Source organism: Falco cherrug, chromosome 5 (genome assembly GCF_023634085.1).
Source record: "Falco cherrug isolate bFalChe1 chromosome 5, bFalChe1.pri, whole genome shotgun sequence".
Classification (NCBI taxonomy): Eukaryota; Metazoa; Chordata; class Aves; order Falconiformes; family Falconidae; genus Falco; species Falco cherrug.
Window position 1 is genome coordinate 58,411,112 of NC_073701.1, and position 24,139 is coordinate 58,435,250.

Sequence of the window (24,139 nt, forward strand, 5' to 3'; positions counted from 1 at the left end):
TAGTCACATCTGTGGATTTTTATTCCAGATAGCCAGAGGAGGTTCAGCACCTTTGAAGGTATTAAACAAAACCAGCCTTGCTTGTTTTAGCTCTACTTGAAATGCAGGTGGGGCTGTGAGGTGTGGGGTGGAAGTGTTTGCTAAATGAGAGAGAACAAATTGGCTTTAAGAGTAAAATATCTTCTTGAGGGAGTATCAAAATAATAGCATGAAAAACCAAAATAAACTGTCCTCTTACAGAAATACTATAATGTGTCTTTCATCAAGTAAAGCCATGAGATAACGACAGGGTTCCTGCATTGATACAGTTGTCATTGTTCAATGTAAACCAGTAGATTATTAATGCTTGCACCAAGAATCTCCCCTGTTCTCCTTTGTTTTTCTTCATCCTCTTCTGCATCTCTCATTTGCATTCTTAGATGTCAGTGAAGTGCTAGGCTTTGATCTTCCACATACTTAATCATTTGCTTTAAGCAAGTCCTTAGTCCTTTTGAATCTGATTTACATTTGAACCAACACTATTTACACATTGTTCCAGCACTGAAAAGGAGCCAGGAATCACATGAAAATACTGTTTAATTAAGGTTCTTTTATAGTCTGTCTTTTGGAAGAAGGTGATGTCTTCAGTGTAAAGGAGAACTTGGTTTGTAGGCTTCAGTGAGAATCTTGCATACTTTTAGTGCAGATGATTTGATGATTTGGGGTGCTGGTTTACTAAGTTCACTACAGGACTGCAATGGTCCACTGCATGGTAGCATTAAGATTTTTAAGAACACTTCTCTGGTGCATATTAAATTATCTGTGTAGTCTGAACTGTGTTGATAGGAGGCAAAAAGATTTCTATGTTCAAGGACTGTTAGGTCCAGATCCCATACCAGTTGTTCTTTTATACCTTTTATTATTTTGAAGATCTATCAGGTTATTCTCTTGGTTCTAATAGACATTGCAATACTTAATTTGTGCAAATTACTCTTATATTTTCTGGAAAGAAAATCCTGTATGCTCTTTCATGGTCTTCGTCAACCATTACTGATGCAACAAAGTCTTTAATTGGATTATTTTTCTTTGAAGTGGAATGATCAGAAATTGTTTTTTCTGTAAATAATAATGAAGCAAGATGATATGGAAAAATTATGATTCTAAATGAGAAAAATAATCTTAATAGAAACACTTTAAAATGAAAACTATATTATTTTATTGTAAATTATTCATAGGTTATCAAGTTTAGACGAGGATTGTGAACCTAACTTTGTTATGGTTCTTTAATATATCTTTAATATAACTTTAATGTTTAAATCTATGATGCAGGGAATGAAATTCTACTCAGGGAAACCATTTTGATTTCTGTATAATTGGAAAAAGTTTATGTATTCAGTGGGCTAATAGTACTTAGAGCAGACATTTATCTCCATGACTTTGTAATGCCACAGTATAACATCGAACACAGACAAGATTGTACTTGGACAAATAGTGCTTTTTTAGGAAAAGAATGGGCTACATCTGTTGTGCTCTCTTATTGCCAATAAAAGGGATGATCAGGAAAGTTCTCAGCTTCTGTTACCTGGTAGGTGCAATTGGTCGTACTGAATTTCTGTCGACTTTACGTTAACTTTACTCAGATTACTTTTTAAGGCTTCTTTTGCTATTTCAGCTTATTTAACTGCTGTTTTTTCCTTCAACATCTTTGGTGCTCATGTGGTCATTGAATTCTCTTTGTCACTGCCATAAAAACTATAGCTTGCTTTCAAATATGACTCCAACATGTAAAGCTGTTCCTTCAGTAATCGTCAAGCTCCAGTTCTCCCAAGGTTTTATTAATTTCCAGATTTCCTGAGAACTTTTCTGCAGCCCTTCTGGCCATGTAAAGTTCTCCAGAAAGGCAGAGTGCATGAACATCTAAAGTGTTGACATCTCTAGTTAATCACCAGACAGTTGTTGAAGTTAGTTATTTCAATGTCATGAACCTTCAACTCTCTATACTTGAGCAGTGGAGAAGGTGGGCTTTTCCACAGTTTTTTTGTTTTCTTTTGTTCTATGCACTGAAGATATGCAAAACCTTATTGGAAGGCATCTGAGAAATTACAAATGTGCCCTTGCAAGGTGTATTCAAATAGGTGTAATTAAATCGTGTACCCAAGATTAAACCTGTATTCTCTTTCTACATTCAGTTGTTCCCTCTTTTCTTCATCCCCTCAAATGTTTCTTCTGTTTGTATTTATAGTCCCTTTAGCAATATTTCCTCAGCTTCTAGGCTTTTACTGGCTGTCTCAGATTTTTCATGTCATTGACTTGTTTTTCAGTTTGTCAGTGTTTCTCAGCTATTTCAACTATGTGTCTCAAGCCTTCCGGCAACACTTTTCAACTTTTTCCACTGCATTTTTTGGTACTCTGAGACAGGACCTTTCTGTTCCATTAGCAGTTAATCTTCTTTTCTTCGGAAGTAATCTAGTAAATTTTTTTTTAGCACAAGCTAGTGCTTTGCTGGTGTTTGAAGCTACCTACTTGGCTCTTTGGTCATCAACCTGAAAATACGCACAGAAGAGGTAGCAGTAGCCTCTTTGTTTGTCTGCAGTTCTTATGGTTGTTAAGTGCAGAAAAATATGACTTCATTTGGACATGAAGAGTTCCATGTTTACTCCAGAGTAGCGTTCTGAGTAAAACATGCACACTGACAGAAAGACACTTTATAGCGAGTGTATTAGTAAAAATTTACAAAATTCTGTCATTTAAAATGTAATTTAAAGCAGATTTTTCAAAGTTTAAATTAGATTTTAAGCATGAAATATTCTCTTTTGAACTCAGGTTCTAAGTTGTAGTGGATTTTTGGTGGTCTGACTGATCTGTGTTCTTTTGTGCAAATTTAAATTTAAGATAATATTCAAATAGTTTCCTGTTCTGCCGAACTCTTGAAAAATGACACACTGCTAGATTTGGCAAGGTAGTTTTCTAAACCCCATGAAAAAAGAATGTTGAAGTGTTGCATCAGTTTTGGGTAGTTTTAGTTTCTTGTGCTATTAGAAGAATAAAGTTTTATTTACGTTGATTTATTCTGTTTAGTTTCATGGCTCGTTCAACACAGAGTTGAAATACCAGAAAAACTGACTCCTGTTTTTCAATTTATGTTGAAGAACTAAATTTGAGGGGGTGAGTTTTATTAGTTCAGAAGTCAAAAGACACTGACTGAAGAAACTGGCTTAATTCATACCCTATAGATATAGATGTTGATGCTATTGCTTTATTTGTTATAATAGTCTTGCACCTGGGTCTTTTTTATCCTGCCTGGCTTGACCTCCCTCCAAGCCTGTTTCTTTGTCATGAGCTGAGCAATACTGTCTTCATGCGCCTGGAGTCAGTTCCCCAAATGGGAATGGGGGCTGGGGGACTGTGGTAGAAGAGAGAGGTCATGAGAGAAGGAGCGTGCTCACAGACTACAGCGACAGCTTGCAGTGAGGTCTCTAGCATGGGGTAGAGTTCCTGTGGATAAGGTCTTAGCCCTGGTAAAATGAGGTTGATAAGGAGCATAGGGTAAGAGTGAAGAACAGAGACCTTGGCTGTATCCGTAGCTTTCAGCTGGGAGGCACATAGCCTCCAGCATTCATTCACCAATAATGCCTCAGAAACAGTATCTTGCCTATAGGTTTAAATGTAGAAGCATCTGGTATGTGCATCATGTAAAATTCAGGATGGCCTGTCTGCACAGATGTGCCTGGATCTTCCTCTTCTGACCAGAACATGGACTTAGCCCGAGTCCTACTTATAATAATTTTGTCTGGGAAGCAGAACCACTTACAACTAAAATTCTCACTGTCTGGTTTTTCTTCAATAATAACATAACAGGGGTATTATAAATTCACCAATCACTTAGCAATTTTTTAACCATACGCATGAACCAAGTTTAGGAAAAGTGTGCTGTTAATCTCTGATCTGCTCAAATTAATAACTTTACTATAAAATACTGGTATTTTGCCGGTGTGGAGATAGTTAATTCATTGTGGTGTCTTGGGATTGATTGCTTAGTTTTTTTGATCACCAAATTTCTTATTTCTTCATTCTTTTAGGGAACTGTAGAAAGTGTGCCTCTTTGTCCTCAGTAAATAAGCGTCTGGAGTCACAGCAATATGTTGCCTCGGCTATCCTATCCTAAAAGCGCTGATTACTTTCTGAAAGGCTTCAGTTCTCTGGCAGTCTCAGGCCATATTTTCTCTGATAACAACCTTTTTGTTGTTGGTATAGACAGCATAGCTCTGGATTTTGTTCCCTGACTATCAGTCCATTAATCCAGAGCATTTGTCTCATTTGCTGAAACTACAAAGATTTGAATTAGGATTCATACATTTGTAGCACACACAAAAAAATCTCAGTTGTATCTTCTGGAAAAAAGGGGAGACAACTTTTTTCTAAGAAAACCCGAGATCAAGTACAGTACTTCTGTTGTATGCCCTTTATGCCTTTTTTTAAGTTTTTGGCATTTTAAAATTTTTTTTCAAAGATGACCAAAGCCTCTTGCCACTCTCCCTTCCTGGTTTTTTCCCGTATCAAGTGCTACTGTGTAAAACTGAATACTCTGCCTGTGCCATCACAAGATGAATGCATAACCTTTTCAAATGGCATCTGCTAGAGTTTTGTGTATTCATCTAAACCAGAAATATTTGACATCCATGGTCTCACGAAACATCTCCCCTTGTAGGCAATTAAAAAAAAAGTTCCAATTTTGCATGAGTTCTGCCTTGTGCAAAAGCAAGGGAAGACGTACCTTCTTTATGTTTCCTTATTTGTTATATCCTGCAGTTGTCTTACTCTGCTCTCTGGCTTCAAGAGCGGTGAGGCTGCAATGGGGATCGATCAGTCACTGCAAGCCCTCTGCTATCCCAAAGTGGTTCATTACTGGTGTGTTAGCATTACTGGTCTCAGTTAGCAGTCAGTAATGAGCTGCATACATTTTATTCTATTTAGGTCTTTGTATAATGCAGGTAGAGATTGATACAGAATGTAAGCTCCAGTGGAGGTCACATTAGACATTGAAAAATGCAAATGAATTACCAAAGGGAGGGGGAAATGTTTTTATCCCCTCATTGAAGTCATTGAAGTAAGAAGCTGCTTACCAGCCAGTTTAGTATGGAAGATAATTTCTAGTCCAACAAACAGATATTTGCATATCTAAGGAAGTGAACAAGCACTATTAAGAAAAATGGACAGACCGTGTCTTGAAGATGGGGGAAACAAAATGAGTCAGGATGAAAGATCAAGTCTGTTTAGATCGCAGGAACATTTCAAGGGTGAGATTGGTAAAAGGCTGTTGTGGTTTAACCAAGGGACATGCAGGAATATGAAGATCTAAGAGGGAGTGGAGGAGTGCACCTGAAAGTGTTCTGTGGGAAGTTCATCTCTTGCAGATGTATTCTCAGACCAGAACTTCTGATTAATTTTTTGATGATAAGGAAAACATGAAACAAGGTGTGCACAAGGACTGGAGTTGTGATTGCCTGCTTGTCAGTGGCAGCTGAATATGGATGTGAGTATGGATCAGTGTAAATACGTTAAGCATAGATTTTGTCTATTTGGTGGTAAATTTCATAAGCATTTGTTACAACGTATGTCTGTTTTGAAAGTTACTGATAAAATATGTTTCTGATTTTTGACCTTAATTTGGCTTAAATGTGATTTAAGGGAACAAACAAAGCATATTTCATACAACAGGGGAGCAGTACCATACCCTAGGGCATTTGTGTATTGTAAAGGTACCCAGGAAATACTAATAGGAGTTGGTGTTGCTGTCATCAGCCCCCTTGTCAAGTATAGTCACTCCGTCAGCGGAGGGAAGAGATTTAATCCATCACTTTTCCAGTATTTCTTCCACAACAGTGAAGAGGACTGTCACTTGTCCAGGCTGTCATCGTGTGTGCAGCTCTGCGTGTTCTCAGAGCTCTGCATGATTTTCTGTCGGGTTTCTTTTCTGGTGGGATATTGGATTATCAATCTTACTCACCGTGTCAGAGATCTGACTGATCTCTATAAACTTTGTTCTGGACGGGATGACTCCTATTGTTTGTCAGGCTCTGCTTTTCCTTCTTTCTGTGTCTCCCAGTAGTCTGTTGTTGAGGTACTTGTCCCAGGTCTGTCACAGCCTCTTCTGTTCTCAGCTCTTGTTAGCTCCTTGCCAAACTTCAATAGTACAGTTCAGTTTGTGTCAGTCACCCGCCTTTCTTTAGTGTGTCACTTTTATTTTGTAATTTCAGATTAAAAGCATTTCTTTCTAGAGCTTTGTTTTTACATGGTTTGCAGTATTCTTCCATTTCTGTATCACACTTTCACATTTGGGTTCCACTCTCCGAGTTAATTGAAACTAGTAAACACTTCAAATATGTCTGAAACCACAACTGTCAGGAATAAGGATACTTTCTAATTATTTTCTTTCTTTTTACTAGTACCTATTGCTTCCAGATGCAGAATGAAGCACCATTTCCATCTTTTCCCATTGTTTTCCATGCTTAGAGAGATTTTCGGCTCTGGTGGAGGTTTCAACTGCTCTACTTTTCCATCCTGTTTGTTTATTTTAATTCCTTCCCCCACCCCCTGCTGATAAGCATGTGGGGTTTAGGAGTAACTCTTGGCCCAAGATGCTTAAAAAAGACTTTATTCAGAGACATACTACTGCTTGTCTCTGCGTACCAGGACGTGGGCTGAGTAGAATCTGTAGCTCAGCTTTCCTGTGCCAGGAAAGCAAAGCTTCCTTAGAAGTTCAGGCCCTGGTGCTGCATCTTATTGTGGGAGATTTGGGGTAACTGTGTAGGGAAGGATAACTTTTTTCGGTCACAATCTTGCAAGCCTGCTTTTTAACTGTGATTTTTAACCTGTGATGGGTAACTGTACAGCACATTGCTGGCAGCCTGTGCCTGTGCTGACCTGGAACAGAATGAAGGTGTAAATTCTCTTGGTTAAATCTCTCCGGGATGTCTAAATGGACTAAGAAGTTCAGCTTTAACTTTTTGGTCCCACTGATCCATTGGAGTGTTCCTGTGAGCCTTGTGTAAGGGTCAATACGGACTCTGTGACAAGACAACAGAGTGAGTCCTCTGTTATCCGTGTTTCTCTAGAATTCAGGATTGTGGGTTTTTTTTGTATTATGTCACAGAAAGATACTGGTTCTTGGTGTATAAAATAATGAATAGATTACTATTTTTACTATTAAGATAGTAAAAAATTATCCTGATGTAATATTATTTAAAGAATTTGCATAAGAATGTGGTATAAACTTTATTTTAGGGCTTAGTATAAACAGCAAGACCTAAAAACAGTATCTCAGGAGCTATCCAGGACAGTGCATCTAGGAGAAGATAAATAGATACAGTCCGCACAAAAACATTGACTTCAGATGGAGCACATATGACTAGTTATATTGTAATTTTATCTCCAACTGGAACACTGTGATACATATTTTTGAGACAATGGTAATGTGAAATACCTGCCTGTTTTCCCAAAATTACTATTTCTACTTCTTCTGCTTAACTGTGCCCGTCGCCTGTGAATACGATCTCACTTTAAAGCAAACATAAAAGAGGTAAATCTGGGTATATGGAGTGTTGTGCTAATGGAAACATTCATATCTTTATTACTGTGATGCAAATCAGTGTTCTGTGTACCAGATGAAAAGAATTATTTACCTCATTATAATCCTTAAGTAGTATTGATTTCTGGAGCTTTCTGCGTACCTGCACCTCAGCTTTGCAGTGAAGGGAAGGAGTATGGCAGTGGCACTTGATCGTTTTCTTTGCAGCAGTATTCATACTGGAAGCGCTCGGTAATCAGTGGTGTGTTGTCTTCAGCTGTAGAATCCTCATGCTCTATTAACTGTGGTGGTAGGAAAATGGCTGTTGGCAATTTTCCATCATGTCAATGCTCTTATATATATTGGAGACAGTATTTATGAAGGCAACAAAAGTCTTTCTTGTTTTTTCTTCTCTCTAGATCTTTTGGTGTTGAGAGTTGGGATACATTTTCTCTGTTCATGTGTTGTGTATATACTGTAAGGGATGCACATACAGTACTACCCCTGTAGCTTAGAGTAACAGAAACCTGAATTTCACTCTCTGCTGGTTTGTTCTAACTATGTTATGCTAACTAAGTGTGTAACTCTATGTTCTAATGTATGTCTGAGACTAGAATACCCACATTAGATTGAGGGATGGGAAAAAAGGTTTATGTTTCTAAAGAAACCTTGTGAAAGATTTTTTTTTTTCCCCTGCCCTGTTTGTTACTGTACAGCAATTACTAATGATCTGACCAGGTATTACTTAAAAGGAAGGCATTGTTCATGTAGAGACTGATACAACCCAGGTGATACATAATCTAGCCTCAATGGGCGATTGCATTCATTTTTCATTTTAACATTGAATCATTTGATATACTTTGAAATGACAAAGAAGTGATCTGTAGATTTGGGTTATGAAAATTGAAAGCAATTTCATAATATGCATGTCAAATAAAATCAACTGGTTTCTATTTTATTTTATTAAACTGAAAACTAGCCATCACCCACTGTCAAGGCTCAGTTGCTTGAAAAAATTTCAAAATTTTTCTTTCTATATTACTGCTTGTTCTCCCCCCTTATGCTCCCCAGCTTTCTCTCCCACATTTATTTTTTTTCTTCCCTCTTGGATTCTTTAGTATTCACATTGCATTAAACATCTGCTATTTGTATCAAACACTCTGGAAATCCATCCATTGTTTATGTCAGTTAATGTTAAGTAATACTTTGTACAGCAATAAGAAGCAATAAAAACCCCAGCAATAAACTGCTGTGTGTCAGTGATTTCTCCTCAGGGTCTGCAACAAGCCATTTGATTTGACTGAAATAATGGCAAACAGTTTTAGACCTTTGCATTAACTCTGCAGGATAACGTCCGTGTGGGTTAGTAAGTGTCATGCTCACAGAAGGGTATTGGTGGTGTAGTCCCAGAGATAACAACTGATGTGTGCCAGAATAACCGTTTGGATAAACAGAACTGCTAGCTGAAGATTTCCCATGGGGCTGTCATCCAGGTTTTTGTGACTTTTGTGTATTTGAATACTTTGCATCTAGTGAGAGAAGACAGAAGAATACTATTAAGCTTAAATAAATACTATTAATTTTAAATAAAAATAATAGCTAAAAGACAGCTAATTTATAGTAGCTAGGTCCTAAGTGCCAAAAGTGAGATAGTGAAATAGTTTAATTTTCAGGAAACGTGCACTCAGTATTTTCTGAAAATCAGGCATTTCAGAGTGAGCATTCAAATCTATTAGTTGTGTTTCGTTCTGCTGTTGCAGTCAGTTGGGGACCTCTCTGTTGGCTTCAGAGAGCTTTCACCAGGTCCTGGGATGCTTGGGTTTTGGGGTTTTTTTCCTTCCCAAATAATTCTTTAAGGTGATGAAATATATACAAGGAAAACTTCGTTTCCAGCGTAAACTTGTCTGCCACATACTAAGCACACAGTGCAGAAAAGAAAGTTTTTCAGTAGCCAGTTTAGATATTTCTTATAAATATGTTAGCAGAAAATACAGATTTATTTTTTTTTTATAATAACTACTTTTGATTAATGGTTTTGAACCAGAGCTGTCACTTTTTGTAGTTGCTTTGTTCCTTGAAATCTGCATAAATCATTAAATGGTATTCTGTTACTGAAAAGCACCTTCTACTTAGTAAAAGAAATGGCTTTGATTAAGGAATTTGAGTGGCAGAAATATAAACCCTTTTAGTAAATAGTTCTTTTTTTTGTACAACAACATTCATTTAGGAAATTGCACACGACCTTTAAAGAGATTTAATAAAGCTATTCATTGCATTGTACAGCATTAGGAAAAAGCAAAACCATACTTTGTATTTTCATTTGTCAAGAATAAAATAAACTGATGTTAGTCCACACTTTCTCTTAATTTATTGAAATTGTCAAAAAAGTGATATACCTGGTAGCAAAAATCTACATCTGAAACCTTGAAGAAACCCTCTGTGAAGAAATGAATGTAAATAATATTGTCAGAAGCACACAGGTAAATTCAAATTATTTTCGTAGTGCCACTTTTGTAATGAAACCAGGGATTTTAAGGGACAATGGAGTGAACAGTTTATCGCTGTGTGCCTCCTCATTTTATTAAGGAAAATGTGTGTCTAAAATGCTTGATAGAAAATTCTTGTTTCTCACTGTGTGTTCTCATTCACAAGTTGCAGTGTGTCAGGATGCAGATTTATTTGGGTGACTTATCATGTATGATAACAGAAAATTTGCAGAAATTGTTTACACATTTAGGTAGGTACTCTTCCCCAGCCCCCTACCCCCCCCATATCCTCCCCAGGCGGTGCTTTTTATCTTTCATCTTGAGCATTAGAAATTTAATAGCCATATGTTCTGCAGGATCTAGCCCTCGGTTGCATTTCAACCAGCAGCTAAACCAAATAAAACTGCAGTACGTAGTATTAGTAAATGCTAGTAAATGTGTTAATGCATGCGGATGTCCATCTGTCTTTCTGTGTTTATCCATACAGTCATATTTACATGTATAGTAAGGATGTGTGTCTGTTATACCAGTGGAATCACAGTGGTAGAAAAGGTGCTTAGATATTTGTGAAAGAGTAGGATGATAAAGGGGGGGAGGACCCCCAGATTCAGGATACTCTGCATGGGAGAGTTGTATCTTGTTTTGCGTTTGATCCTATTCAGTTCTGACCCCTCTCTTAACGCAAGAGTGATGTTCCCAGTTGCATGGTTTGGGGAATTCAGTGTTTTTTGAGGGTGCCTAGAAAATACCGTAACTGAGTGGGGGGAAAGAAAAAAAAAATCATTTGTTTGAATTGAACAGATACCAAGTTCTGTGGGATAAAGGTGGGATAAAGTTAAAAAAACATCAAATGTTGATTTGCTTTGTGACCAGCTTAGGTGTTAAATTGCTGATTTCTATTCTGCGCTATGATGATACTTGCTAAATAATGTCAGACAATTATATTTTGATGTAAGCTCACATAATTGTGATGCCTTAATTAAATGTTTGGAAATAAAAGAAGCTGTTGAGCTATGTACAGTTTTTGTAACTTGAAACGTTTTTCATGAGATTCGTACAGAAATAGATTTAAAAAACGTCCAAATGCTCTGCTTGTATTCGAGTAATTGTACCAGTGTAGTAAGTTAGTGTGAAGTTCCAACACGTTTTTGTCCTGATGGCTTTTCTGGCAATTTTATTTTAGCTGTATAGTTTTTACTTCTTGGTCATGAATTTAGTCTCTGTGAAGGCCAAGAGGTGGAAACCCTCTATTATTCCAGCAGTACACAGAACTCTCTGCACTGCTGTATCAGGAAATCTCAAGTAACAGTTTTATGATATATGAGGATATTATTCTCTGCAAGCAATAACATGCATTTCTATTTCCCCAGCAATATCCACGTAATCAAACATTCACAAGTGCTTTACAAAGAATTTAATTAAATAGTGTGCAAAGTAACTGGATGCAGCATGCACACAAGCTGTTATATATTCAGTAGTTCATGTTTTGCAGTTAGTGCAGAACACTTTGAACAGTAATATGTGTGAATGGTATTTCTATCAAAATGTGCATCATCACCCCTCCTTTTGTACTTTGCTCCTTATAAATTACACTAAAACCTTAACAGATGTCACCTCCAGGAGCACAGGATACCTTCCTCAGTGCTCTAATGGCATGATAAAAGTGGGGAAATATAAATTCTCATGTTGAGACTTGAACATCAAACATTGTCCCTCTGGAATCAAACATTTATGACTCCCTGGAGAAAGATATAGATCATTGTGTCTTTTACCACAAAACTAGGCATGTTTGGAATTTTATTTAAAGATAGTGGAGCAATCAAGACCAACTGCTGAAGAATTTAATTTCTAAATTAACACCAGGAAGTGGTCATTCCGAGTTTAGACAGAGACAATGAGAAGCAAAAGATTTCTCATTTTGTGATAATGAATATGTTCAGAGTCTGTTCTGTCAGTCGCTGGAGATTAAGAAAGTCTCTTCTTTGGTATTAAAGTGCAGTGCATCAGACTGTGCAATAGGAAAAGGTGGGAGTGTGTCTCTATGTTGTAGTATGCTTCTTGATTCGTTCGGAGCTATTGGTATGCTCATGTCACCTGCAAGGATTAGCATTCTGGAAACCAGCAGGGTTATCTATGACGTTTTGTTTTGTCTGTTCAGAAAAGCCCTTTAAGCATTAGCTGATGCATGAGAGGAGTTTCCAGCCTTGCAGAGCAACAGGGCTGTGTTGGATTAGAGTGATTTAGAATATCCCTTTGCAGTTGTCTACCTGCAAGGCAGTTAGCCGTCCATCAGATTGGAAGGTTTTATTGGTATGTCAGTGCTATAAAGTATCAGTCTAAACCAGCACCGATACCAATGACACAAATAGTCAAAGACAGTCTATAATTAGCCTGTAAAGGTGTTTACTATAGGACCTCACCCTAGTTTCGCAGTTCCACTGAGTTGTTCCAGTTTATAACTGGCTGACATTGACAAAAATCTGTCTTTTATGACTGGGAAGAAAGACCAAAAGCCACAAATGAACCCAAAGGACAGAAAGGAAACAAAAGGACCAGTTAAAAGTAGGGAACTGGTTTTACTTTCATGCTAGTTGGATTTCAGTGTTGCCTTGCTTATTTGAGGGGAGTTGCTGAAAATTTAGTTAGTGTAAGTAAGAAGAGGGTATTTCTGCATTCTTCTGAAGATGCCTTTTGGAGGAAAGTTTCATCACTGTAGGAGGAGTTACAGCTTTCTTTACAGAGTTGGGAATGGGAGAGAGCCTGTTTAATGTTAAAGAAGATTTGCTATTAATTTCAGTGATTTCACCCAGTAGACTTTGTGTCTTTTTTTTTTTTCCGTCCTTACCCCTTCTTTGTGTAGCGGACAGGAGTTTTTCATTTTGCATGTGATTTATAAAAAATTGCAGTTATTCTAAAAAATAAGTACAGCAAGTTATTTTGAAGTTACTAGCATGTCTAACCTTGAACACCATGTTTCAGATTTTTACTGTATTTTCTTTAATTAGGCTCTTGTTCTAGTGTCTGCTTTTATATAAAATATTTATTCTTTACCATTTGTAGTATGTCTCTGTTTGCAATTTGGATATTTTCAATTTGCTTTTGTTTGGAAGTAGTTGCTAGACTCTCTCTATGCTTCCACTAGAAGGCTGATATTTTTCTGCTTCTTGGAGCAGGCCCTTTTTGGGAGTGCTGGAAAATACCCAATTTTTCCATTCCTGGTATTTCAGTGGCAACTTCCTGTGAATCCTGAAGTAAAGCTCCTGCTGTCAGGTTGTTCTCCAAGCCAATTCCACCACATGTATCAGCAAGCCAAGACAGACAAACCTGGGAGATGTGTCAGTGCTGTGATATAATTTAGAGTGTTATTTAGAATAAGCAGGTCAGAATTTTTTCTTCAGGTTAGGAAGTCAACCCAGAGACCTTTTATCCCACCCAGCGCAGTACCACTGAGAGATACTTGTGTTAACTGTGAATGAACTACCTTTGGAACCAGAAGTAATACAGCCAAATGAGAGGAGTGTGGCAGCCAGGCTAATTAATTAAGAAGCCAGGCTAATTAGTTTGACTGGAGGGAGCACCATGCTGATGTGACAGTGTAGCTTCCAAAATTCTGGCTGATTTGTACACAGGTTATACTGGGCTTCTGGTACGCATACATGTTGTTTCTGGGCTCTTTCAGATGGTTTTGCCAGGTTGTGTTTTGATTTATTGCCTGTGTCAATTTACTGTAATTTTAAATTTCTTTCCAGTCAATATAAAATAGTCAATTTTAGTTTCTTCTCAATCTTCTGCAGTAAGATTTTTCTAACACATGGGTAGACATTGTAATATTGCCTTGTTCAACCTCATTCCACTGAGAGAAATTCCCCACTGCTTTTTTTTTTTTTTTTACCTGATGAAGGACCTTCCTATCTTCTTCCTAATACTGTGTCACTCGCTGAATATAAAACTGAACACCCCTGACGTTGTGTAGAGCACCGTTGTTCCAGCCTGCAGGGCTGAGAGGTGACTGTCAGCAGCTCTGTTCTCAGAGGACGCATGCTAGCACTACTGCACGCTGAAGGATATCTTGTTTTGTAAGAACTGGTGATTCTGAACCATTCACCATCTTTCTGGTTGTTATGAAACAGTATTTCTTCAGTGCTACCCTTAATGTCAGTCCTTATGGTCTGATGTGCAAGATGTTCATAAAGGAGTCACTTTAATGAAAAGATAAAAAATACTTGTGGTAAAAGTCTGTTTTACTGCATTGTTATTGTATAGTAAACAATGAGAAGCAGTATCAAACCCAGAAGTAAATCAACAAAGTATTAAAAATAAGCTAGATTCTGTATAGAAAACTACAATTAGAAATATTAAGTACTGTGTTACAGCAATAACATGGTAATCATGTGTGAATAGGTAGTGGCATAAGATAAAAAAATGAATATTTTATGAATGTTTCCTAAATAACATTACAAGAGAGCTGAAATTAAGTTTTGTTTTTTACATATATGTTATTTAAAATGCTTTTTGCGATCATTTATGGCCTTACTTTTAATAGTTCTTCAGCATAGTAGCTCCCACAAGGAGTTAATGTATTTTTTCTATTTCTAGATCTGTTAGCTGTGCCTAAGCATCCGTACGCTGCTATGGAGAACTGGGGACTGAGTGTTTTTGTGGAGCAAAGGATACTGCTAGATCCAAGCATTTCTTCTATATCATACCTACTGGATGTCACGATGGTCATTGTACATGAGCTATGTCATCAGGTATTAAAGGTGTTCAGATATTTGATATTAATATCAGAAACCATGCATTCCTTTTCAAAACTGAAAATGATTTTTTGTTGTGCATATAGACAACTGCAACTTTCATTGTAACTAGAGCCCAAATAATATGGAGATATGTAAGACACATCACTGCAACCCTGGAACTGGGAAGACTCAAAATGGGGGTAGAAGAGAAAGTTAGTAGCAATGAACGACTTCCCTATCTTCTGTATGATTATATTTTGTATGTTTGTGTGTGTGTTGTTGATATGTAGACTAAACATGTTAATAACTGTAGAAAATGATTTATTACAGAACAGCAGAGTAATGCTGAGTTCTGTGTTCATGTAAAAAATGTTTTGGTGGAAATCAGTTTGGTAGTTGTCCTCTTCTGTCACATATACACATACTTCCATTTTATTTTTCTTTTCATTTTGTTTTTAAATTTAATACTGGCCCTATGTTCACTAACAGTGGAAAATTGAGTCTTTATGTATACAGAAACTTTTGTATCAATAAGAAAACTTGACAATAAACCCATATTACAATTTATTTTATATTTCTTCCATCTTATCTCAAACTAAACACATTACGAGTGTTTAATAATACTGAGTTGAATGCAAATGTTATTGAAGTAATGTGCTGCAGGGGCAGGAAACCCTTTCTTGCACTCGAAAGAGGCATAATCATAGCCTTCAGGTTAAAATGAATGAAATCCTACTGTGTAATCAGCATGGCTTACATCTGAGACTTTACACAGTATTCTTTAAAAGGCAATGCAAATTCTTAACACTTTCTGCAAATAAAAAGTACCATATAAGAGGGAGCTTTTGTAGTGGAGTTCTGATAGATGAACCTGGAAATAATGTTTGGTTCATATTCATGTTTTGCATTGGGATATGAAGTCTTCAACTACAACATGAAATTCTTATTGAAAGTTATTGCTGGTTTGTTCTCAATATGATCATCTGATTTTGTTATATGCTCTTTATTGTGCAGTACAATAAGAATTGCACACTGTTCTGCTAGAAAAATTACAGGCCCTTTGGAATCAAGTGTAGAAAACACATATTAGGTCATCAAATTCTGGCTCCTGTTAGTATTAGTTTTTTCCATGTGGTGCATTTTGTAGTGCTGGGTTCAGTGCTCCTGATTACAGGGTTACACCGCTTCCCTTAAAACCTTTTGATTAAATCTGATGGTCAATAACTTTTTCCTAGTGTTCAGCTTGTCTCCCTTTTTGTGAAGTCATTCCATTACTCCCAGTCATTCTTTGCACGGCTTTAATAATTTCCTCTGCTTCCAAAGCAATTTATACTTCAAATGTGGGCAATTATCACATCAGTAACTTGCCAAGTTTGTTTATTTGGTTCTCATTGAAACTGAAGCCTTTTTTCATTGCTGTGGGAATATCAGAGGATCATGAAGTAGGTGAAAACTGTATCTGAATTTATTTTAGGGTAACAAAGGACTCTATGACTACATTTAAGTGACCTTAAAATTGCAAATGAGAAGGTTTACTTGGTGTCTGTGTTGATATTACTTCCAGTGCTGTTAGCTTAATTAGAAGTATCTTCTTCCATTAATGTTGCTGCTGTTTCTGTTTTAGTGCCGTGCAGATCAGGTCCTTGCTCAGCTGCTTCACTGGGTAACTAGACAAGATAGAAAATATTCAGGTGGAAGAAATATTATTTCTACCTTTTAGATGCAGAATCGAGTCACAGAGAACATGGTTTGTTCATCTGTAAATAATGTTTAAAGACAGAAACCTTCCAAAAACACAAGCCACAGAACACTGTATAGCACCTCCATCACAGTGTTGTCTTTGTTTAGCCATTTTTTTCTGCTTTTATCTTAACATACTTAGAAGCCTGTCAAGGCAACTGTAGCTGTGGATAGCATAGAGCAGGAACTCTAAACAATACTAATTTAGCTGAAAATGTATTGAACTGAGACCAGATTGGGTCCAGCATCTCCTGCCTCTGCTGTTTAATTGTTAATTATTCACTGCATTTTTCATTGTCTTTTGCTGTGCATCATCTTGCCTTCTAACCTGGGGTGGCACATGAATATTCCTTCCCTTCACTCATTTTTTACACACAGAATAATAGAGATTAACTAAGATCACTTCTGTTGCAGCCAAAAGTAGAATCCACATCTCCAGTCTTGATTTCTATTTACTGATTTCTTTAAAATCTCAGGTGAAAGGAAAGGGAACTCTCCTAAAATACGTTTTTCTAAAATATTTTTTTTTTAAGGTTTCAATCATTGTCCTATTTCCCTTGATTTTAAACCCATGACTTTAAGACTTACAGAACATAACTGGGCATGTAGCAACCTGACCTGTGTGAAACCCTTGATAGAGTAATACAGCAGTTGCTTTGCTAATGTTGTTCCCGAGATCAGAAAAATCAGAAGAATATTAAGAATTGGGGTTGTTACTTATAGATATGACTGTTTAAAATCAGAATTCCCCAACATGCTGGGTATTAATGCTTGAGCACAGTGTTCAGGACAGAGAAAAGGAGAGACAGCATTGCAGAAGGACAAATAAATTTTGTGCATGTCAAAATACAGGTAAAAGGCCTGTAAGAAAGAATTTTACGCCTGATTTCTTCACAGGTGATTTGTTGCTTGACTAGATATTTATTTTAGGTACGTGTTTTAGGAGGGACACTTTAACATGGGTAGCTTTAGTTTAGTGATTTTGTAGGTGCTAGAGCTTGATACTGCAGCTTGATTGTTCTTTTAGAACATTTTATATTTAATTTAAAAACCTAGTAATTGGAAGAAAGAGTGTTTTGGCATAAAACCTTCTTTCTCAAGCCCCAAAACACAAATGAGATACTGATCAAAACACACATACTTCTAGGAGCTTAAGTTGGTAGCTTGAAATAATTACCCTAATTTATTAAAATAATCCTATTAAGGTAGTAATCAGTTTTATTTGTGTATCACAGCTCAGTCCCACCTACAGCCTTTGAAGAAGGAGTCATTTGAATTTATGCACCATGATCTTTTGTGATAATTTTCCCACCTGAGTACAAAACTTGGTGTGACAGATTGAGTTAAAGAGGCATCAAAGCAGAAGGAAAATTAAAAATTTCTAAATCAATGTTTTTTTAATAATCTGTAAAGAAGGCATATAGGAAAGTGTCCTTTCAGTGTGTCTGTAAAATAAGTGCCTTCTGCATGTCAGGTTGAATATAATACCTGAAGGAGATGAGAAATTTATGTAGTCAATACATTTAAATTCATTTTTCTTTTCCAAAATAAAAAGAAGTAATGATCTTCACTCCAGGCAAATAGTGTCTAGAGTCAGACACAAATAAATATATAAATAAATAAATAAACAATTACTTAAATAAATGAAGTTGTTAATGTTTTCCTTTCAGTCACATAACACCTAGGAAGATAATAACACCTTTCTGCTGGAAAATTTGGCTTCATTAATTGCAGACTCTGGAGCTGCTCTATTTCTGATATTCATAACTATCTCTGATACTATTCAAGACTAGTTAAGGAAATTCTCTGTGTTTTAATATTGGTATCACATGCTGTTTTAATACTTGTAAAACACTTCTTCCTTTAGGAGGATAATTAAAAGTATTTGTTTAATTGTATCAATAATAAATCAACCTGGAAAACTCAAAAAGGAGTATAAGAAATTCTCTTTTGTGACAGAATAAATTCTTGTTATTAATGCTTTTGAGTTACAAAAGGATGTATTATGAGCTTTAAAACCTTTAGTTTTTGAAAACTCTCTCTGAATAGTCATAGCATACCACCACTGTAACTGGTTTCATACTTGTTCAGCGGTTCTCTTGTAATTCAAGAAATAAACTCTCTGCTATTGTCTGTAGTCTGTTTTCATCAGAAATCATTTAATCAGCCTATTCTATTATAATTTTCATACTCCTCTGTGATATGCTACTCTAATATTTCAGATTGTGAAAAGTGCATTAACTGTATGAATGCATTTCCAGTGTTTCTTCGTGTTGTCAGTTAAGTGTGCATGAGATCAGGGTTGACCTGCATTGGTCTCTCTGAGCTAATTTATCTATAGTCTTCAATATGATCACTGAGTCTCCATTAAGTTTGGTTTCGCATAGTGTGTGAATATGACTTTGGTCAGCCTCACCTTTTCTCTCTAAATTCTTAAGTTGTTATCAGTGACATTCATTGCCATGTTTCACTTTATTTTTTTGTTTAAATCCCGTTTACTGAACATTGCGTGGCAGTCTGGTAGTCTCAGTTCTTGTAGTCTGTTCTTTGGAGCCCTTATATTTGCTTCACTAAGGGTCCTCGTTACAGCATTGATCCTTCCTTGGCACTATTCTCACTCCACAAAGGCACAGAAGTGAGACCTTTCATTTTCAGGTCCCAGACAAAGCCTTCGAATAAGCCAACTGTCATGATAGCAACCGCTTACCGGTCAACTCAGTTTCATTCGTTCCCCACTCTCGTTACCGTATCAGCAGCAGCTCCTCTGCTCTGACATGAGTCTTTCCCTCTGGAATACTTTATTTGCTGCTCCCCTTCTGTGTATTTTCAGAGCTTACGACTCCATGGAAGCTCAGAATCTCTTGATTATGAATTAATCTCATTTCTATTCACATTAAGAAAAAAACTGGCAGAGAATTTTATTGAAACAAAGTTTCAGTACTTGTTTGGCAAAGAAGATGCTGCAGGTTGTGTCAAATATGTTTTCATAATAGCATATGTGTTTCTGCCCATACCACTGGTGTTACAATGATCCTGGTTGCACAGGGCTGCGGCCATCATTTAAACAGCTTCATCCATAGGCTGAAAAATTGATCATGCCTGATTTCCTTTGAATTTTTGTCCTCATTCTTCCAGTGATCATCCCAGCTCTGTCTGAAATCCCTCTGACACCCACGTGTCCTGCACTGTGACAAGTTCTTGGCTGTTGGCAGTTACTGAGCAGAGTATCTAATAGCTGTCGTCTTGCCTTGCCCTCAGATTAGGTCCTTCTCCTCTTTTCAGCTGCTGATCTTCACGTAGCAATTTAACTATCCTTGAGATCTCTTTTCTTCTTTCTAAATTAGATTGAAGTCAGTGGGTAAATTCAAGAGTGACCTGGGGGGAGCAGGAAAGGCAGTCAGCTCGGGTAGGTTTCCTTTGCATAGACATAGGCGGCCGATGCCATTTTAGATACCCTCTGCCTCTGACTGTTGTTTGTGAAGGCTGCAGATCTCCTGTAAGTCTCGTATGAAATTTTCTACGCCTGTGGTATCTCAGATGCCCTAAGATGTCCTTTAAGTGACATCAACTACCTGCTTTTAGGCATCTGAATCCTGCCCACAAAGAGGTGGCATGTTTGTATAAAACTGCATTCCTTAGGAAACCAGCCAATGACTGGAACATCCGTAGGACTGTAAATTGTAGTGGGCAGACATTATGGAGAAAGAAATGCTAAAATTTAGGTCTGGGGTGTGGAGTTGTCTTCCCAGTTTTTCAAGATTTGCACTATACATATGTAATCAATCAGATTACTCAAGGTAGAAGCCTTTCTCTGTCCATTGTGTATGTTAGTCCCTTAAACTTAGGGGAGCATCTGCTTTGGATAACTGAATACGCTCCTTAATGCTTCTTTTCTCCTGCTTGTTGTTTTCTAATGTTTTACTTCAGTAACTTGTGCATCCTGTAAAGGCTTAATTCATTATTACATGAAAGAAACAGTTAATGAGTTTCAGTGGGTGGTATATATTACTGTTTTTATTAAAACTTGTGAAGAATATGTTCTGCATAATGGGAGATGTACACAAACATGGTTTCCCAATGGTTGTTAATTTGGAATTTCTTTGCAGTGGTTTGGTGACCTTGTGACTCCAGTTTGGTGGGAGGATGTGTGGTTGAAAGAAGGTTTTGCTCACTATTTTGAATTTGTTGGGACAGACTACCTCTACCCAGGGTGGCACATGGTAAGTCAGTTTTTTATTCTGTTAATTTGGAGACTCCACAGAAAAGTTGCTCTGCTGCTATACTCCTGCTTTTGTTACAGACAGGGACTGCTGAAAAACATCAAATGATGCATGCAAGTATCAGATGTCCAATGAAGCAAAATCACTAGGTGTGAAATAATTTGACAGCCTTCCAAAAGTGTAACCTCTAATTTATTACAAGAGAAATAAGGTCGTGTCTATCATAACCCAACATTAAAATAACTGCTGTCTCTCTGCTCAGAAACATTATGGATTAAAGCAGTTATGATTTAACATGGACTATTTCTGAAAATATTCAAATATTGAATTTTATCCACAAACACAAGGTAAATTGGAAAGAAGTTTTTGTCTAAACCATACTGTAAAACCGAGCATATTTTTTCCTACAGTATTCTGTGCTCTTCTCCCTAAGTTTACTCTTTTTATCTTCCTGCTTTATTTGGCCATCTAGCAGTATGTACTAAGTTAACATGGGTAAATGAGTTGATAATCTAGGTTCCAGTATGATTTCCAGCTGGACATGCTTTGTCAGCTGGTGTGCAAGTGCTGTAGCTCTCTGAGAGCAGACTGGGAAGGCCATGCTGGGGCATTCTTTTGGAGTCCTTCTCTTATATCGTACCTAGTCAGGTCTCAGTTTATACCAACTGCTGTAGTCTAGAAGTATTGTAAGAAAAAGAAGCGACATGAGACCTCAGGACAAGGAAATTGTGTGTGAGACTATGTTGAGGGTTGCTGTATAGATTTTATTATCCTTTGGAGAAATTTTTCTCTTTGCTACCCTTTCGTGTTTACACATCTTCTAATTATGTAGCAAAATATGTTAGAAATACAGATTGCCTGATAGAGATTTGTTGTAGCTTCAATATTTTGCTTAAACTCTTGCATACTAGCTTCTGAAAAGTTTTTTCCCATTTCTAGGTGATTTGTTGAGTATTCTTATGCCATTAACTTTTGCGTGTCATGAAGTGAAGATGCTATAATTATGAGTTAAAGCTAATTTTTAAAAATAGTTGTATACTTAGGTATGTGTCCTGTGAAGTTTGAATTCTTTGTAGTATTTTAATTTTTTTCTTTCAGATGTCAATTTTGGTTTATAATTGCATTATGAAAAGAAAAATAAATCTTTATCTGAACTGACATCTGTCTTGCATAGGTAGGCTTGTTGGGTTTACCTGGCTTTGGCTGTATTAAAACTCATTCTCTTCCATCTTTATGAAAAACATATCCTGAATTACAATGTAATGATTCTAATTATGAATGCGATTAAATCTGGCAGTCCTTTATGATTTTAGCACAGTGAAATGTTGTAGATGACAACATTTATACACTGAATTTTATCTTCAAATCATCAGTCATTTGTTCATCACATAATCAGTTTAACAAACCCAGAATAACTTTGCTTTAAAAGTCATTTGGAACATAGAATATTTGCTTGAGATTTCTGTGGAATGAATGTAATGTTCACTGTTATGCAAATGACATGCCCATCACGTGAAATCCTGGCATCTTAGCAGAATACAGGCAAAACGAATGGGTTGAGCAAGGTATGACAGTTAAACTGGGAAATCAGACACATGCTGCATAAATTAGAATTAACTACAGTAACACTGCGGTGCCTGGAAAAATACTCATCTGTCAAGTTTTTCCTTAAATTAGAAAGAAGGTAGACATACACTTTTCATAAGGCTTTGGATATCATTGGCCCTTTATATAAAAATAACCATACTGAAATGTTTAAACAATTAGAAAATCGGTGGCAAGATGGAACACTTGATAAGTTAAACATTTAAACATGCTACATTTTTTTGCAGACTAGAGTAGAAATCAATACTGTGATGCTTAAGCCTTATTACAGAGATTGTTGGAAGAGGAAGCAAAAGTTACATTTACCTGAATTTGGCTTGCTGGATATTTTTGTTAACGGTATAAAGTGCATTTGCTGTTTAGATCATACTGACGTTTGTGATCTTGAAAAAATAAAGAGTGAGCATTTATAAAAATAAAAACTGTTCCAAACAACTTTTTTTTTTTTTCCCAAAAGTGAAGGATACAGTATAAGTGTCATAAATCAGCTGCAAAACCAATAACTACAAACCTTACTTTCTGTAATGATGGTTAAACAGACCAATATTCCAGCATTCTGAGTGGTGTTTTGTCAGCAGTAATTCATACTTGTGAATAAAAATACAGAGGTGTTATGGTGTATGATACCACAGCTCTTTGCATCAGGAAAACAGAATAATATGCCAAAATTATCTTTCTGTCTAAAGGAAGTTCTTTCTCTTGTAGTTCTGAAATGTTACCCTTGAAAGTTTCATCAAGAAGCCCATGGGCTATAAGGTCAAAGTCATCTTATTTTTAGCTTATTAAAGATTTTTTGTCACATTTCATTTTGGATAAATGTAGAAGCAGAAGACTGGTAGTCAATTCCAGAAAAAGGACTTTTGTCTGGAAATGCAGCTTGGGTGATATGGATACATCTGAAACAAATAGATCTATCCACAGCTTCCTACCTAACTTGTTGGATGCTTATAGGCTACAGGCAAATAAGCGTTCACCATTAAAGCTCTGTAAGCCCCTAAAGTTTTGCTACTACTTGTCTGAAGATGTGTCTTTTTTGGCAGAGCCGAGTGTGTTTCACTGTCCATCTTATCTGGCATTCACAAACTTGGTATGTCTGAACCTGAGATTCTTAAGGACAGATATCCATTAGGCATGTTCACACCGTTAATAGGTTAGACCGGCAGCACTGAGTTCTGCACAAAGCGGAGTGCCATGGGTTTTGTCTGAAACCTGTTTTCTGCCTTTTTTCTTCTTCTCTAAGTTCTTTAGCTTGCTTAAACATTTCTTCCTCCTCTGAGGATTTTGATTTTATCAGTTTTTCTTCTATTTTTTTAAGGCTTTTCTTTTACTGCAGTAAAGATGGAGGGATAATAATATAGTCTGAACTGCCACGGAGCTGTAACACTTTATTGTGGCTTCCAGCAGGTCTAGAATTTCTTGTCTTGTGGAGAAGGTGTTTACATACTTCATCAGGGTTGCATAATCTTAGTGAGAAAGGAAATCCAGTCCTTATTAAACCTTTACCATCCTTATTCCCTTGATCCTTTTATTAAAATTTTGGGTGCAGAACAGAATGAAGAGTCGTTCTGATGGAGGTGTCCATTATCCGCTGCAGTTAATATAAGATACATCATAACTCTCCTGAGGAAGTGGCTGAACTTTTGCTGGTTTTAAAACAGGAGGGTGAGCTTCCTGTGCTGAGATCCTTCATGGTTCCATCACTGGTGTTAATATACTTTTTAAAATGTAAGTTACTTCAAGTTCAAAGCTAAAAATTCTCATTTCCTTCCCTCGCCTAAAAAATAAGTCCCTATATGTTACTTTTTA

General features: G+C 36.7%; 1 protein-coding gene across 1 annotated transcript in view; it reads left to right on the forward strand.

The window, feature by feature from the left end:
• Positions 1-24,139, forward strand: part of TRHDE (thyrotropin releasing hormone degrading enzyme) — a 214,264-nt gene that overhangs the window by 67,065 nt on the left and 123,060 nt on the right. The window contains exons 4-5 of the mRNA XM_027812500.2: positions 14,629-14,783; positions 20,615-20,728. Coding sequence (XP_027668301.2) covers positions 14,629-14,783; positions 20,615-20,728 — 269 coding nt within the window. The remainder of the gene's footprint in view (positions 1-14,628; positions 14,784-20,614; positions 20,729-24,139) is intronic.